Raw genomic sequence first — 18,710 nt, 5'->3', positions numbered from 1 at the left:
GATGACATAAAACTGCGTACCTCGTTCTTTGTAATTAAAATGTTAATTAAAGGAATGCATCACTTTAAACATCACTTTGCTGACATATGACGACTGTCAGCCGGGGACCACCTGACTTATGCCTGCGGACCACTAGTGGTCCACGGACCACACTTTGAGAACCACTGTTATAATGTGTTAATATTATTACATATTTTTAACAGTGATGATATTAAATTTGATTTGTAAAAATCACTTTGCATTTACCTTTTATTTCTATGTAAGATTTGGACAGCGATTTCCATGCACTACACATCTGAACTGATCAATACTTTTTTCTTTAAAATACGCATTCTCATCTTGTGTAAAGCAAACAGGTAGTTCACAATAAATGGGATTGAAAGACAAAACAATTCAGACAGTTGTAGCACAGTTGCATACGAAAAAAAAAAAAAAAAAAACAAACCACAGAATGCAATATCCTTATAAAGAAAAATGATTAATTAATCACACTCTCTGTTTTCATTACAAGATCATTCATTAATACAATGCAACAAAAGTTTACCTCTGATTTGTGTTGGTATTTGCTTGTGAAATGGGATGACGAACTGCAGGCTGCTTTCTCTCTTTTCCACGTTGAAAGTTGTTTCCATGTAAACAAACTTGGTACAGCATCTGATTTTAGTCTCCTTTGTTTTCCTTTTAAGGTCAAAGGGCGAAAATCTTCTGGCACAAAGTGCCTGCTACAAACCCTTGTCCAATTTCTGACCTGAGAAAAAAACATGTAGTCATGTGTTGTTAACATAAACATTTACCATAAAACATGTAAGATTTTATGCTTATGATTTTGTCTTTAAGCCGTTTTTAAAATGATATTCACGACATTACTTTTAATCACTGTTGACTATGTTGTGAAACTAATAATCCTTATGTTTAAATTAGTTTATGTATGATATATAGAGTGTAAATGAATGGCGACTGATTCACAATTAATTAGTCATGCAGCAGCAGCAAAGATATATAGGTTAAACTACAAAATAAGTTGTAATACTTGTAATATATGTCCACCTTTTTGAACATTTCTGGTGCATTTTAATATAATAACACTTAATAATACAATGTAATGCGTTTTCGGTAATACGAAATGGCTATGCCCACATGCTGTAAGTTTAAACTACGAACACAATAAGTATTCTGAAATCAGAATTTTAAATCAATTAGAAAGATTAACGATGATTCAGATAGCATGGAAAAAAGTGATGTTGCGAAAGAAGAAAATGACTAATAGTGATAGGGAATTTGAAACCTCGATCATGCTTACCCGAAAGAGTGGTCCTTCGTCTCTCCGTATTCTTACAAGCCAAAGCTTCTTCATTTGTTCATCCTTCGGAAATATATGAAAGGATAATGCTGGGCATTTGTAGGCTTTAACTGTACACTGAGGTACACAGCAAAATCGACTATCATTGTTAATTTTAAGAGCCGGCATGGTCGAAGAACGCTACGTGCATCAACAGTAAACATCAAAACCGGAAGTGGTCTAGATTTTTTGTGGGGTGAAGGTCATCTGCATGCATAATTTTCCGAAATCGTCAATAGATGAGGCCTCTAGAGACTCCTCCCAACTCCAGGTGAACTTGTAAATATATATTCTTAATCATCACCTTGTAAATATCCACCCATCTTTATGATTACGAAATTTTTTTCTTATATAATGCTTAATTACTTCTTTTATGTAGCTATTTTCCTTCCATGTAAAGGGCGAGGGCTAAATGGAAAAAAGCGCCCTGCTGCTTATTTTACCCCTCATAAATAAAGAATTGTCATTGTCATTGTGTTCCCTGTATGCTTCTGTGTCAGTCTTTATTATGTGGCAAAGCTTGTTTCTGCATGGCCATTCTATCTTTACTGGGTGAGGACAATCAGGGATGGGGAGTAGCTGTAGCTAGGCTACAGCTACTGTAGCTGGCTACAAATTTTGTAGCTTGTAGCGTAGCCGGCTACAAATTTAAAAAAAGTAGCTTGTAGCCGTAGCTACATTTTAGAAAGTAGCCGTAGCTTGGCTACATGTTGGCTACTTTCACGACCATTCGTCGACAGCGTGTCAGCAAGACGACGACAGCCACTGCTCTCACTGCTCGGTGTTGTGACAGCCAGACACCACGTGTCTCGCACGCTCAGTAACCGCAAGTACTGTGTCGTCCATGTGGCGGGAGCGATTTGAAAAACGAAGATGGACGTACCCATCAATTTCCAGCCTTATTTGAAATTTTTTACATTTTGTGAAGCAACAGAGAGTGGGCTATATACTGTTCAAATGCAAGAATGGGTGCGGCAGCACGAAGTACTCAACGAACAAGACGTCGGCGTTTTAATTTGAGAACGCCTTGCAGTAAGTTCGTTGAGATTTTCATCGATCTTCATTCTTCATGTTCTTAATTGTCTGCTTTTGGAATAGAGGAGTGTACATGTTGTAAAGATTGTGGAAAGTAAGGGTTGCATCAACGTGATTACCGCTGGGGCGACGACTGATCAAACTGCTGTCTTTACCGTTTCCTGTACTATCTATTTAGTCTTTGTCATAAAGTGTGTGTGTGTGTGTGTGTTTTGGTTTGTTTGTATGAAAAAGAGCATGGAGGACGTTTGAACAGTATGGTGGCTTGCAGGATTTTATATTTAATGCTAGTAATTTAATATGACAATTAGCCTGGTAGAACTTTGCTTGATTGTATTGAATGGACTTCTAAAATTTTGTTTTATTTTTCATGTGTTATATTTTAGAGGAAACATCCAACTGCTTTGCCAGGCAGTTGACTCAAGACTTGGAAACGTCACGAAAGCGGAAAAGGGAAACGACGACCAACCCTCTGTCTCGAAGCTCTTCAAAGTGGAACACAAGAGTACCGTCAGCTAAGCAGACGTCAATTCCGCCGTCCTTGATTACCTGTTGGAATGCAACCTGTCCTTTCTTCATGCTGGAGAAACGAGAAGTTTTCAAAGTTCGTTTCAGACTCACTGGCCAGGAAACCCAGTTAATGAGCAGGAAAACGGCGAACCAAATGTTGGAGGTAAGTTTTACTTTTTTTTTTTTCATCCTTTTTGTTTGTTTTACTAGTTTTATTTTAAGTAGGGTGATGTATCCACAATTCAATATCTTTTGTTCTTGGTCACATAACTCAAATTTCATGTGCAAAATTGCATTGTGCATTGTGTTTCAGGAAAAGATGGCTGAGCTAAAAGAAGAAAATTATCGGTGAACTGGAGAATGTGGAGCATGTATGCATCACTGCAGATTGCTGGAGCCTGCTCATCGAAGGCAAGTTTTTTTTTTAATTTTTTAATTCAATGTTTAATTTCACTTGGTATTTGTTTTTCATCTATAAAGAATATTTTGATGCCAATGTAAATTAGGGTTAAGTTTTAATGTTACTTTTCCTTTCTTGTGTTTCAGGTCATTCTGGGAGTACCTGCCATTTTTTTGGAAGGCTATGAAGAAAATCCTTTGCGTTGGCCTGCAAAAGAGGTGAAAGTTAGCACACCCATGATTGTCCTAGCCACGCAGCTCGACTCCATCCTGAGAGAGTACAAGATCCAGAACAAAGTTGTTCGCATTGACTGCAGAGGCAGCATTGATCAACACGCCAGTCCAATCCCCAAGCAAGTGCTCAGCTGAACTGGCAGACTTCATCATTTATGAAGAAGTTACCGACACCCCTGAGACAACTACGTTCCTGATGTCTGGATGTCGCAGAATGTCAATGAACTGGACAAATAGCCCACGGTCAAACAACTCTATCTGCGTCGCACCAACACCGTCTTGCCAAGCAGTGCTGGCGGTTGAGAGATAGTTCAGTCTGGCAGACTTATCATGACAAAGCTGCGCCACTAGGGGGTACAGACAGCAACTTCGAGCCCTAAAATTCTGGTCAAGTTCAATTTCATGGAGGGACTGAAAGCATGTAGATTTGTTTTAACAGCATTTCACAAATTATCAGCACTAAGTCAAAAGTTTGTTTTATACCTTTGCATTTTGTTGTTAATATGGAGTTTTGGTGGTCTCAGATCAGAATAAAGGTCAATGGTATATAAAAGCCAGTTCTTGTGTTAGCAAGTAATATAGTGTTTTGTGTGTATGTTGATGTTGTGTATGTTGCTACAGCCAGTGGCTGACAGCTAACTTTTTAATAACATCACCCTTTTAAAAGAAGCCAAAAGAAGCTGGCTACATTTTAAAAGTAGCCCAAAGTAGCTGGCTACTTTTTGGAAAATTGTAGCTGTAGTGTAGCCGGCTACATTTTGGAAAAAAGTAGCTGTAGCGTAGCCAGCTACAAATTAAAAGTAGCTTGCCCATCCCTGAGGACAATGTTGTTCAGTTTTAACTGAAGAAGCAGACTCTTGAGAGTTGTACTCGACAACATTCATAACAACATTTTCAAGCTTACAGTTTTAATGCCGAGTCTGTGTAGCCTGATCATTTTTAAGTGTTCAAACTCAGTTTTAATTAAACAAGAAGCATCTTGAAGTTTAACTCCAATTTCACAACATTCTCATGATTCCAGTTGCATGCAGCATGATCAATTATTTGTGCTGCAGTTCCTGATCATAGATGGTCTCAGGCAGCACAAAATTAACTTATAAGGAATTTTTTTTCTTCTGTCAAAGCTAATTGATATTTTTAGTTGTTGCATGTATCGTTCTGTTGGCTTCCACCGTCTCTGTCGTTTCGGTTGTTGTCGTCGTATCTGTCGGCCTTGTCGCTGTCCTCATCGTTCTCGCTAGATCCTCTCTTCTTCGCTTACCACAATACGTGTTTTCTGACTTTCTCTCGCACACTGTGTTGTCTGTTTTCCTTGAAGGATCATAAGAAAACTGAGAGTCCTCAGGACATCGAAGGTATTTTATTCCCGTAGAAGTGCAAGCCTGATATTCTCCACAATAATTTGGGTAGGTGTATGGCAAAGGAAGAAATGATTGGGTGCAATCCACTTTTGAGGTGTAGGGACCAAGAACTGTAAAATCTGTATCATTGTTGACATATTGAAGTAAACAACTGTTAAGGTACACAACAACATTTTAAAAGATTCTTTAAATTCATCGTTTAAATTTATTTCTTACACCATAGTTCGATATGATCACACGTGGTATTATCCATTTGTTTACTTCAGTCAAGTTTTGATTTTTTCTGAATTTAACAATCACATAACACAGTGCAAATAAAATGTTTAAGGAAAAGTTTGCTTCAATTATTTATTTTCCAACATGTTAACAGAATTGATTAACTTCGTAAAATCGAATTTTAACTCCATAACTATATTTTCCAATAGTTCGTTAATAGTTGTTTTTTTTTTTGTTTTTTTTTTTTTTTTTATTTTTGTTTTGTTTTTGTTCTGCTGAACTCGTGTGTGAAGGGCTATGTTTGGGTCAGAGAAATATAAATCTATAAAAGCCGATACAATTCGAGTTAACAAAACGGGTCAGACGGTGGGAAAAGATGAATCGGTGTTTTAATTACTTTAAGTTAATAATCCGAACTTAGTTTTTTAACCCTAGCTTGACCATAGATTATTATACTCTTCTATATTTAAATTTTTTATTATGACTTCTTGCTTTTTCTAGCTAAAATAACGGTTACTATAAATTGTTTTATTCTTTTTCATCTTAGGAAGCTCCATTGACCGTAGCGGTATTTGCTGTCTGACTGGATGTCGTACATAAAATCAAACACATGCATAGGTTCATACTTTCTAATAGAAGAGAAGCATAATACTGCAACTGCAGAAGTTTTTGGTGTCTTCTCATGTTACAGTGAGATATAAGATTTCTCAGAATTTTTGTAAAAGCTAAATTGTAATGCCTGCCTGTACCACTTACTATTATTACAATTACAATTAAAATTGCATAAACGCAAGCCACTTTATTTTTCTATCTCGTAAGAAAAAAATCCAGTGAACAAATCTCTCTCACCACCCAGGAAAATTTCTCATCTAACAAACACACCCTGCCTCAAATAATAGCACAAAGATATGGTATAAAACTTATTCACATATTTCATGTCTTCCCCCAAGGGCTATCTCTCTTAGTACTTGTCCTATCGTCCACTTCCTGAGTGATTTGATAATGAAGCTCGCGTATCGGAGACAAGCTGTGGTAACCACAAGTTGATCAGCCATTGCACTTGTGAAAAATTCAGAAATCTCCGCTACATACATTTTCATCCATGCGATGAAAACAGTCGGCTAAATCCATTATCAATATTAAGAATAGAAAATGTCAGGTATACACTGGACTTTGAGGGTATAGGCTGTAACACAGACAGACGGACGGACGGACGGACGGACGGAAGGACGGACAGACAGACAGAGGTTGTGTAGCATATTTTGTTAACGATGTCGTCAGAAAACTTGTATACCTAGAGGCACGTGTGTTTACATGCAGAAAAAAAAACCACTTAAACTTCCACCAAGCCAAATAAATTGACACGCGCATGAATATTCAGATCGCGAAAGGTGTTCAAAAATTTTTTAATCAATATGTCTTTACAAAAAAGTTCATCAATTTGATTTTCCTCATCCAATTCGAGTGCTACCTTTAGACAAAAAACGAGTAAAACTACTACTATAAACTCGATGCAAGTTATAAATGGACAGTAAGATTATGTTTATGTCAGAGATAATCACTAATCATTTAAGGGGGAGATGTCATTCCGGTGAGGGAGTCTGTGGATACACTTGTCTGCCTAGTCTATGGGAACATCTCTGTAGTTTCTGTTATCGGAACACATGCCCAGTTTATTGGATTCCTTCTGGCGTCTGTCAACAAAGCAATAAAGTCAGCGATTTACAACATGCCAGTATTATTTCACAATAGTAAAACTTTGCAAGGAAAGGTTTATAAAATGTCTTTTAAGAAAAGTGGGTATTAAGTTGATATTCGTGAGTAGTAAGAATGTCACTTGTAAAATACTCCAGCTTCTTATAAAATACAAGATATGTTATGTAACATAATTGATTATTAATATGAACCTATCTAGCAATGTATTATTTGCATAGATCATTAAAAGCAACTTGATCTGATCTGCCAAAACCGAGTTGTATTTTTTTAGCGGAATGGTTACTTTTTAAAAAGTAACAAAAGAACAAAGTATTAATTAATACTTGATGCTACAATGTGTTATATTGCTTCGTGTTCTTACATCTTGAATCACTGGTCCTAAAGTAGGTAATCAAACTTAGAATATCTATGCAAATTATTTAGATCGTACAAAATTTATAAAACAAATTATCAGGGATTTTCAGAAAGTGTATGGATTTGCAAAAAGTACAGCTATATAAAAGAAGGTATAGTTCATTTTTTAAAACAAACAAACACGCAATCTTCACAGATTAAAAGATTAAAAACAAGTATATTTTAACTTTTATAGATACCCATCTGTGTCTTCTGAGTAAAAGAAAAATATATGTTTACTTACATCAGACTATGAAGTGGAATACTCACCAAAACGTATTTCCCCCTTCAAGTCGTTAATGATTTCGGCATACCCCACTCGTCCGACCTTCTGTTTTACAAAGCTGTCAGAAATGTACAACAAGCTGCTAGAACTGTTTATAGTGGCCATGGCACATTCCTCTAATCTCTGATCACAGCTCTCAGATCCGATATAGCATCTGGAAAGTGTTTCTGTCTCATTACTGAAGTCTAAAATCCACAGGACGTCGGTGACATTCTCATTAATTTCATTCCGGTACTGCCATGCAGCGAGTAAATTGGTTCCTGCAAGAGATAAATACACAAATCAAACATAAACTATTGTGATTATGTTCAACAATGAATTCATATATTAACATCTAATAATGAAAATATTCTTTCCTTTACTGTACTTAATCACTTACAGTTTCAAGAGTTTGTTCAGACGTAGATGTGTGGATATATAACAAACAAAAAAAAAGACTAAGTCATTGACACACATTAATAAACACTTATAAAAAGTTCATTTTAACAAGGACATTAAGTATAATCTGTTTGATATGTTCGATTTTAATCCTGTAAGCATCCCTCCGGAAGCAAACACTTTTCAAGGTTTTCTCAAAACTCAATTTAAATGATTCAAAGCATAAACGGCAAAAGGAAGATAACTAGTATAATTAATATTTCTCAATATTTGTCTCCCTTTAATCACACACTTTGTAGTACTGGCTATCCTATCGTCCACTTCCAGAGTGATTTAATAAAGAAGCTCGCTCAACAGAGACAAGCTGTGGTAACCACAAGTTGATCAGCCATTGCACTTGTAAAATATTCAAAAATCTCCGCTACATAACATGTCATCCATGCGATGAAATCTTGATTATAAGTCATGTTCAAACACACCCGCAAACAAATGTTAACAACTATTTTATGTGTATTCTGCCTCGTGTTATCTTTTTAAGAAGTCAGAGACACATTCTCTTTAAATGTGTTCTGAATGATTTATATCTGTATGGAGGTTTTGAAGTCATGTGAGTGAATTGACTGTTTTGATTGGTCAGAGATGGTCACTAATCCCTTAGGGGGAGATGTCATACCAGTGGTGGAGTCTGCGGATGCAATTGATTTCTGAGTTGATTTGAACATCTCTGTAGTTTCTGTTAACGGAACACAATCCCAGTTTACTGGATTCCTTTCGGCGTCTGTCAACAAAGCAATAAAGTCGGCGATTTACAAAATGTCAATATTATTTTACAAATAGTAAACCTTTGCAAGGGAAGGTTAGTAAATTATCTTTCAAAGCTGTGAGTATTCAGATGAGATTCGTTAGCAGTAAGACTGTCTTTATTAAAATACTTTAGCTTTTAATAAAATACAAGTTATGTGATGTAATCTAATTCGTTAATAATATTAAAAATTCTAGCAATATATAGATCATTAAACGAAACTTTATATGATCTGTTAGCAAACAGTGTTTTTCTGCAAAATAGCTACTTTTTCGATGCAAAGAAAGAACAAAATATTAAATAATACTAGGTGATAGTGTGTGTTTTATTGCTTCTTGTTTTTGAAGCTTGAATCACTACTCATAGAGTAGGTAATCAAACTCATTATATCCATGCAATTTTTTTACGTCTTACATTATCTATAAACCAAATAAGCAAAGATTTACGAAAGTGTATGAATTATGAAAAAAAATACAGATATATAAAAGAAGGTATAGTTTCTTTGTTTAGCAAATAAACACGCCGTATGAAATATTTTAAAATTCACAAAAAAATAGAAACGACTATATTTTAACTTTTATACAAACCCGAAAGTTTCTTTTGAGAGACAGACAAATATATGTATACTGAAATATAACTGTGGAGCTGGTTTAGGACATACGAAGTGGAATACTCACCGAAGCGTATTTCCCCCTTCAAGCCATTAATGATTTCGGCATACCCCACTTGTCCGTTCTTCTGTCTCACCAAGCTGTCAGAAATGTATAACAAACTGCTTGTACTGTTTATGGTGGCCATGGCACAGTCCTCTAGTCTCTGATCACACCTCTCAGATCCGATATAGCATCTGGAAAGTGTTTCTGTAACATCACTGAATTGTAAAATCCACAGGATGTCAGTGATGTCCTGATTGATTTGACACTGGTACTCCCATGCACTTTTTGAACTGCTTCCTGCAACAAGTAAATACACAAATCAAACATAAATTATTGTAAATACGGTGTTCCAAAACTTATGTATATGTTACATTTATTAATGACAACATTATTTGCTGTGCGTAGACTTAATTATTCACATTGTCAATAGATTTGCTCAGACATCCATGTTCGTATATATAACTCCAACACTAAGTCATTGACACAAGTTAATGAACACTTAAATAAAGAAAGTTTGTTTTAACATGGAAATTAACTATAATATGTTTTATATTTTCGACTTTAACCCTGTAATCATCCCTTCAGACTCACAAACATTTTAAGTTTTCGTCACGGATAATTTTCGTGATTCAATGCATAGTCGGCAAAAGGGAGATAACTAAACTAATATAGTTGTTTTTGAACAATATTTGTCTCCCTTAAATCACACACTTTGTGTACCGGCTGAAGCATTATTACTGAAGGCATCAACCTCCCCTTGTGCATTTTCTGCTAAAAATCTTTGTTTAATGGTCGCTGTTGACATGACACTTGATAATGAAGTTGGATCTCTTTCAGAAAGTTTAGAAAGTACAGAATAATGCTAAACGTCTTCTGCTAAAAGAAAAATATCGACCTATCATATGTATCTCCCACCTAGAGATAAGTCTTGCTAATTAGCTTTTACAGCCTTCCAAGAAAATATGTTCCCTAACCTTTAAATATATAAAAAATGGAAGCAATCCAGGTAGGCAATTAAATGCGTTTAAGTTTATTAGGTTTGAGTAATAAAAAAATGTTTCAAACTTATTTGAAAAGAAATAAAGACGACATTTTAGAGATATGTTAACGTATAGACTGGTAAGAATAAACATACTCTATGGTTTAATGGAGCACGTACTGGAGTAAAAGAACAAATCATCAGGCTTATATCTAACATCATTAAAAAGACTTTTCAGTTCAGTTAGTTGCTGCGCGATCTACCAAGTCGTTTAAAGAAAAATTACTACATAAAAATCTAACCGAAGTCCAGACACGTCGCCCGAGAAAAATGGAAGGAAAACTAAAATTGCAGCTAAGCATCCTTAGACTATCGCATCTGGTTTTGAGTAAATTGGTATTGATGTTGTAGGTCCCTCAGATAGGTTTTACTAAATTGCACATACATGAAGGAAATCTCCATTGTGAAGTCAAAGATACACATTACATGTATGCAAATGCCTTATCTTGTTTTTTGTGTGTGATGTATTTTTATACTACATTAATGTATAAGAGAACTTTTTCGGATAGGAATTACAGTGATACCTCGGTTCTCGAACGCCTTGACTTTCGACCAAATCGGTATTCGACCAGGAAATTCGAGAAAATTTTGTCTTGGAATCCGAACAAATATTTGGAACTCGAACATCCGAACGTCCGAGATGAGCCGAGTTGAGCCTAATGGCGTTCATTCGACCAGCGCGCCTTGCTTGCGTCATCAGTGTGAGTGCAGAGAGAGAGAGTCATGAAATGTGTGCAAAATGGGCAGAAATCGCAAATTTTGTTGAACAACATCACCCTGATAAAGTGGTAGCAAATAGAGCAGTTAACATTTTTAATGACAATGTTATGTCCACTTTCCGCAAAATTTTGCAAAGGAGAAAAAAACAGCAAACAATTGACAAATTCTTCCGTAAAGAAACCAGACAAGCAACTGCAGAGCAAGATTCTGATTCTCCTCAGCAAAAGATACAGAGAACAGAAACACCCGAAGAGCAGTTACCCTCTGTTTTTATTGAAGAGGACTCCCCTTCAAAACAATAACCATCCCCCTTCCCTCCTCCCTCCACATTCATTCCCTCCTGCCATAAAGTTTGGTACAGGTACAGTAAATGAAACACAATTTACTGTACTGTACAGTACAGTACATTTTTTTTGTTTTGTTTTAATAAATATACTTTTATTTCTTATTTCTTGTTGAGACTCATGTTTTTCTACATATTATATACAAATTAGGCCAGTAAATAGGCATTTTCTGGGGCTTGGAACGAATTAATCCAGTTTCCATTATTTCCTATGGGTTTCATTGCTTCGGTTCTCGAACAATTTGGTTCTCGACCGTCCTCCCGGAACGAATTATGTTCGAGAACCGAGGTATCACTGTATTTATGCGCGTGCCAGTGGTATTTTCTATTAATATAATTACAATTAAAATTGTAGAAATGCAAGCCACTTGATCTTTCTATCAAGTGAGAAAGAATCCATAAAGCTATCTTCTCCTTACGCCTAGCGAAAATTATCATGTAATAAATACACCCTGCCTCAAATAAAATCACAAAGATACGATATAAAGCTTCCTGACATGTCCAATGTCTCCCCAGGGGCTATCTCTCTTAGTACTTGTCCTGTCTTCCACTTCCTGAGTGGAATGATAAAGCAGCTCGTGTAGCAGAGACAAGATGTGGTAACCACAAGTTGATCAGCCATTGCACTTGTGAAATATTAAAAAATATCCACTAGACAACATGTCATGCATGCGATGAAATCTTGATTATAAGTCATGTTTAAACACACCCGCAAACAAATGTTAACAACTATTTTATATGTATTCTTCCTCGTGTTATCTTTTTAAGAAGTCAGAGACACATTCTCCTACCGGTGTGGGAGTCTGTGGATGCAATTGTCTGCTGAGTTGAATGGAACATCTCTGTAGTTTCTGTTAACGGAACACAATCCCAGTTTACTGGATTCCATTGGGCGTCTGTCAACAAAGCAATAAAGTCGGCGATTTACAAAATATCAATATTATTTTACAAATAGTAAACCTTGCAAGGGAAGGTTAGTCAATTGTCTTTCAAAACTGTGATTATTAAGATGAGATTGGTGAGCAGTAAGACTGTCTTTATTAAAATACTTTATTTTTTGAATAAAATACAAGTTATGTGATGTAACATTATTTGTTAATAATATTAAAAATTCTAGCAATGCATAGATCATTAAACGAAACTTTATCTGATCTGTATGCAAAAATTGAGTTTTTCTGCAAAATAGCTACCTTTTCAAGGTAACGAAAGAACAAAATATTAATTATTACTAGGTGATATTATGTGTTTTATTGCTTCTTGTTTTTTAATCTTGAATCACTACTAATAAATTAGGCAATTAAACGCATTATAACCATGGGTTTTTTTTACGTCTTACATTATCTATAAACCAAATAAGCAGGGTTTTATGAAGATGTTTGAATTATTAAAACAATACAGATACATAAAAGAAGGTATAGTTTATTTGAGAAGCAAATAAACATGCCGTATGAAATGTTTTTGCAATGATTCTAGTCAGGAATAAATTGTTTTTCATATTTACAAACAGAATAGAAACAACTACATTTCAACTTTTATACAAAACCATAAGTGTCGTCTGAGTGACACACAAATATATGTATACATAAATATAACTGTGGAACTGGTTTATGACTTACGAAGTGGAATACTCACCGAAGCGTATTTCTCCCCTCAAGCCGTTAATCATTTCGAAATACCCCACTCTTCCGTCCTTCTGTTTCACCAAGCTGTCAGAAATATACAACAAACTGCTGGTACTGTTTATGGTGGCCATGGCACAGTCCTCTAGTCTCTGATCACAGCTCTCAGATTCCATAGAGCATCTGGAAAGTGTTTCTGTATAATTACCGAATTGTAAAATCCATATGATGTCAGTGACGTCCTGATTGATTTAACACTTGTACTCCCAAGCATTTTTTGAATCACTTCCTGCAACAAGTAAATACACAAATCAAACGTAAATTATTGTGAATATGTTGTTCCAAAACTTATGTATATATTACATTTATTAATGACAACATTATTTGCTGTACGTCGACTTAATTATTTACATTGTCAAAATTATAGCTTACTATTATAAATAATAATTCTAAGCTATGTTTAAACACATTCGCATACAAAAGGTAACAACTACTTTAATTTGTATACTTCCTCTTGTTATATTTTTAAGAACAGAGAGACACATTCACTATGTTATGGATTTATATCTTGGTGGAGTTATTGAAGTCACGTGAGTGAATGAAATGTGTTGATTGGTCAGAGATGGTCATTAATCCTTTAATAGAAATATCTTACCGATGGAGAGTGTGGTTTCTTTCAACGGACCACATGCCCAGTTGAGTGTGTTCCTTTTGACGTCTGTATATAATAAAGTCGGCAGCTTACAATAAGTCAATATCATTTCAAAAATAGTAAAACTTTGCAAGAATAGGTTAGTAAATTGTCTTTCAAAACTGTGGAAATTAAGTATAGATTCAAGAGTAGTAAGAATGTCTTAAGTAAGAAATGAAAGTGTATGACTTTGCAAAAAATGCAACTAAGTAAAAGAAGGTACCGTTTATTTGTTTAAACAAATGAACACGCCATCTTAAATGTTTTTATTATGACTCTAGTCAGCAATACACCTTTTAAAATAAAAATTCACGAACAGAATAGAAACAACTGTATTTTCACTTTTATAGAAACCCACGAGTGTCTTCTAAGTGATATATACATATGTTCTCTCTTAAATTAGAATGCAACTCGTTTCCTCGTTACGAAGTTGTTTACTTACCGAAGCGTATGTCTCCACTCAAGTCGTTAATAATTTCGGCATACCCCACTCGTCCAGACTTTTCTTTCTCCAAGTTGGCAGAAATCTTGAGCAAGCTGCTGGTACTGTTTATGGTGGCGATGGCACAGTCGTCTAATATTTGATCACACCTCTGAGATTCGATAAAGCATCTGGAGAGGAGTTCGGTATCATTTTCGGATTTCAAAATCCAGAGGACGTCGGTGACGTTCTGCTTGATTTCAAACTGGTACTGCCATGCATTGTTTGGTTCAGCTGAGGAAAGATCCTTCTCCACTTTTATTAAATACAAAACATTTAATTGAATTAAAATTATACTGTCATAAAATAAACATCTATTTATGAAGACAAACGTTTTTGGATGCACATACACACAACCATTAACTTTTTAATAATCCTTTTAAAATACACTTTGCATACAAAATAGACAGAATATTGATTAAAAACTAAAAGGTTAATCAACACTATCTTGAGAACAGAACAATGTGTATTTTAACATATTTGCTATATTCCCATCAGTTATTTTTTGCAATAGCTTAAATAACCCTTACCACCAGTTTAGAGTAAATTTAAAAATGACTGAGTAGGAGATAAAAGTAATATAGCTGAGGAGAATGATGTTGCTCAAAAGTGGATAGATATCAAAAGTACTTATCCAAACCATCGATAAATGTATTACCAACCTGCCAGGTAGTACTTATTATAAAAGAAAATGCAGTTATATAAGCCATAAAGAAAAAGCAAATCAGAAACAAAATATACACTCACATGATGGAGAGAGCTGTAGTTTGTGAGAAAAGTAAAGAAAAAGTGCCTCTTGCACCACTCACAGACATAAATACAATTGTAATACAGACAACATATACATACTCACACGGGTGCTTACCTGTAAGACTTTCTTTGAATATAAGTACGATTAAGATAGCAAAGACCCAAACCACACGGTTTACCATTCTCATAAGAAAGAACCCAGTACACTTACTCCCTTTCCGACGAGAAAATTTAGAATCTAATAATTGAACGCATATATAATGGCAGGAAGATGTGATATTCAGCTGATTTAAATGCCAGGTGTTATCCTGTTGGTGCTATCTCTAGTAGTACTTGTCCTATCGTCCTCTTCCTGCTTGGTTATCATCATGCAATTCACGTAACAGACGCTGCGATGATTACAAATAAAGGAGTCTCTGCATGTGTTCACCTCATGATTTCAATGAGGGAAAAACACACACACACACGCGCGAGCTTTCTTACACAGATAGGTGCTTTAGTTTATTTAGTTAAGCATTTCGTCAAATAAAATGTGTACCTACACACATGTATACAAAAACCTCATAAACATCTAACAATAAAAACTGCATAACACGCGCACTTGCATGTTTCCAGTCCTGATTCCAGGTCTCCAGTTTAAACGCTGGCGATGCTGAGCCACCACAGCAGTTTTGTCTACTGGGTCTGAAGTTTGGCTTAAAGTGGCAGGAAGAGTTTTGTTGTAGCTGCTTTGTGCAGACTTGGCCTTCTCATCAGACGGGAATTTTTTTTTTCCTTTTTTCTAACAGTTTTTCATTAAGTTCTAATAAATAATCTGTAAGACAAACAGAAAAATACATAATCTTTAATATGTGGAAATTATTCTGATATGACACATACTTGTACAAGAGAAGCAATTCATGCAAAGTTTGACTTATTTTTTAAGTAATTAATTTTTTTAGTCAACTGCATGTAAATGTATGTGCATATTTTTGAAATACTAGATTCCTGCATTTTTTTCACATTTACAAAAGTTGCAAGAAACTGAAAATATAAGAACAGATAATAAATACCTCTCATGGGCTTCTTTTTTCACACTTTTTGCAAACAGGGGTTCCTTTGCAGGCGTTAGGCCTAACAACTGTCCATATCAAGTCTCCATCCTCTGTTGCGGCTTGTTGTCGGATCACACCTAGCAGACAGTTACAAAGATAATTCCCTTCTTCTTAGTTTCATTATGAACAAAAATGATCCACATAAAAATTTTACAAAGCCATATAAAATTATTTTTAGATCTTAGTATTTATGCTGAACATACTTTTGGTCTTGAATATTCTTAGAAGAAGTAAATATCTGGCACAGTTTGTGAAATTCATGCAAATTATATAGAAAAGAGATGTGTAATAAAACAGAACTGAAAAGTGGCTATTACCTTTCTAAAGTCTGGGTCTGTGTGCACCTCTTTATGCAAGCACAGTTGAACTGTTTGTTGTGAATGACTTGTCATAGTCTAAATGTGAAATTTTAATAAAGTAATCATTCTGCAAAACATTAAAACATTAATAAAACAAATGATTATACCCTGTGATCAAGCTCAAAACCAGTTTATATCTTTTAACATTGCATCTAAGAATGAAAGCATTTCATAGAAAAATTATTACTTACTGGGTTTACTTGAACACCAGTGTATTTTAGTGTGGTAGGTACTTCATCTGTGTTTTGTTAATCCTCTTCTGAATGACCAGGTGCTTCAGGCTGAGATTAAAAGAAGCATTTTTCTAAAACAAATTTCACACAAATCATAAGAGTCCTCTGAAGTCATCATTCTGCTCGTCAAAACAATCCTAAAACTTATATGATTATACTATGTGATCAAGCTCTAGACCTAACCTTAAGTCCATTTCATCATTACAGTTCATATATTTTAACATCACTTTCAAGAATTATAGCATTCCAAAGAGAAATTATTACTCACTGGCTTTACTTGACTATCAATGTATTTTGTTATTACAGGTTCTTCAAGGTAAATCCTCTTCCAAGTGACCAGTTGCTTGAGGATGACCTTAAAAAGAATAACTTCTCAAAAATTAATTTCACACATAAATCATAATCTTTTGTAACATATTTTTATCAATTTCAGTAGGATGAAAGTACCATTACAGGCAAAAAGAGTAGACGCTCTTTGTTGAAAGTTTATTTTGTGAGACAAAATTGGGCAGTTTGGCATAATAAGGTAGGAAACATTTTGCCGTACCTGAAAGCAAGAGTTTTCTCATGAGCTGCTTTTTTTCATCCTGCTGACTGACCTTTACTGCACTTGGCTCTCCATTATTTTCCGGTGTCAGTATCATGTTGTTTGTCTGTAGGAAGAATTATTATTTTAAATTCTTGACTGCATCCACCATAAAACACAATCATTATTAATATTACTCTAATTTTCAAATGTCGAAATATGAATTCTAACTTCAGCAGTGTACTGCACACATATTTTCCTACAATTGTTGATAAACTCATTATGTAGAAAATACCTTTCACATATATTTTATTGTTTTTAGATTTCTTAAACAAAGAGGCTGTATTTACAAAAATATTAATTAAAAAAATTTCATTTTATGAAAAGCAAACAGTACTTTTAAAACAATAATGTAACAACTGCCAGGATATCAAAAATCATTTCTTTTACACTTGCAGTTTGATGCTGACATCTTCACATATTATACATGTGCTATAAATGTTTACCTGTTTAAACTCGTTTATTATAAGTACAACATAACACTTTTATTGTTATGTATATACAATCTTTTCTATATGTATATTGTAATGTTATCTGACAATAATGAATAATGGATTTTGTAAACACAATAACAGTAGCACTGGCACTGACCTGTTTATGCTGTAGTCGTTTGGCAAGTGAAACTCGTCTGTCAGATAAATCTTTCTTTCTTTTTCAAGCAATTTCATTGTGTTGAAAAATTGTCAGAAATGTATCTGGCAGAAGCTGTGCCTTAAAGGCCAAACCTAACTGTTTGGACATTCGGGTCCGGCTTCAACATAGATTGTCTCACTCTTTGGGCTCCCAAAGCTTTTTCGTTTGGGGATCGAGTCTTTTTATTGGTATGATCCATTCATTTTGTAAGGCTCTGTCTTTCCGAAAGTGGTAAACACTCTACACCAAACATCATAGGGTCACGTGATGGAGAACGAGACTTCGTCGAAGCAAGCGACAGAGTCCCATGAAATTTCTCTTATTAAACACAACATTCTACTAAAAATCTTCAACTTTTTCCACATGAACAGACATAAAAAAAGCGAGATTCAAACTGATCCTACTCTTTACGATATTCTAAGAAGTTTTATTTTGACTTTACAATCTCTTTAATGACCCGATTGATGTAGTCAACAATTACTGGAAAAATCGCGTATGTTCACGTGAATATGTGAACTGGTTTTGGTATTATGTAAATAAATGTACATATCTGAATATACACTTGCTGTATGCTTATTTTAAATACAGGTTGCTGGTGATGATACAATAAAGCATAGATTAAAAGATTAATAGATGAATTAATGAGTATATTTAATTTGTTATTTATTAATACTTCAGTGTAATCATCAAGTATGTATTAGATGTCTGTTATTCAATGCACTTCATTACAAATTTTATAGCTTATTTGTATTTTTCGTGAAGACATTTTCAGCTCAGAGATATCCTCGATAAAAAAAAAAGAGATGATGATTTTTATCTGCTTGTAATTTCGGGCTT

At 34.7% G+C, this 18,710-nt stretch overlaps 2 protein-coding genes across 10 annotated transcripts in view; both read right to left on the bottom strand.

The window, feature by feature from the left end:
• LOC112568158 (serine-rich adhesin for platelets-like) overlaps positions 1 to 18,710 on the bottom strand; it is a 40,444-nt gene that overhangs the window by 18,866 nt on the left and 2,868 nt on the right. The window lies entirely within an intron of this gene.
• Positions 6,491 to 18,707, bottom strand: LOC112568160. 7 transcript variants are annotated; one of them, XM_025245306.1, is made up of 7 exons: positions 15,084 to 15,526; positions 14,180 to 14,452; positions 12,219 to 12,323; positions 9,347 to 9,622; positions 8,541 to 8,645; positions 7,474 to 7,749; positions 6,491 to 6,788 (listed from the first exon to the last, which is right to left on the bottom strand). In XM_025245306.1, exons 1-7 carry the CDS (start codon positions 15,154 to 15,156, stop codon positions 6,721 to 6,723), a joined length of 1,176 nt encoding a protein of 391 aa, XP_025101091.1. In that variant the 5' UTR covers positions 15,157 to 15,526; the 3' UTR covers positions 6,491 to 6,720. The 7 variants fall into 7 exon arrangements, 2 of the variants coding, with proteins under 2 accessions (XP_025101091.1, XP_025101092.1); XR_003100013.1 differs by lacking the exons at positions 6,491 to 6,788; positions 7,474 to 7,749; positions 8,541 to 8,645; ... (1 more) ...; positions 12,219 to 12,323; positions 15,084 to 15,526 and adding exons at positions 15,570 to 15,782; positions 16,021 to 16,139; positions 16,380 to 16,488; ... (1 more) ...; positions 16,923 to 17,009; positions 17,202 to 18,707 and having other exon boundaries at positions 14,317 to 14,452; XR_003100011.1 differs by lacking the exons at positions 6,491 to 6,788; positions 7,474 to 7,749; positions 8,541 to 8,645; ... (1 more) ...; positions 12,219 to 12,323; positions 15,084 to 15,526 and adding exons at positions 15,570 to 15,782; positions 16,021 to 16,139; positions 16,380 to 16,488; ... (1 more) ...; positions 16,923 to 17,307; positions 17,832 to 18,707 and having other exon boundaries at positions 14,317 to 14,452.

Source organism: Pomacea canaliculata, linkage group LG7, assembly GCF_003073045.1.
Source record: "Pomacea canaliculata isolate SZHN2017 linkage group LG7, ASM307304v1, whole genome shotgun sequence".
In the NCBI taxonomy this organism is placed as follows: domain Eukaryota; kingdom Metazoa; phylum Mollusca; class Gastropoda; order Architaenioglossa; family Ampullariidae; genus Pomacea; species Pomacea canaliculata.
The sequence above is the reverse complement of the archived record's forward strand: the minus strand, read 5'-3'. Positions and strand labels throughout refer to the sequence as shown.

Excerpts from the sequence above, each read along its gene's own strand:
- LOC112568160 (XM_025245306.1), bottom strand. The coding sequence starts at position 15,156 with ATGAGAATGGTAAACCGTGTGGTTTGGGTCTTTGCTATCTTAATCGTA. Across the intron at positions 12,324-14,179 it reads GAGTGGAGACATACGCTTCG|ACGCCCAATGGAATCCAGTA; the intron begins GTAAGTAAACAA and ends CTTTGTTGACAG. Across the intron at positions 9,623-12,218 it reads ATCCACAGACTCCCACACCG|GAAGCAGTTCAAAAAGTGCA; the intron begins GTAGGAGAATGT and ends TACTTGTTGCAG.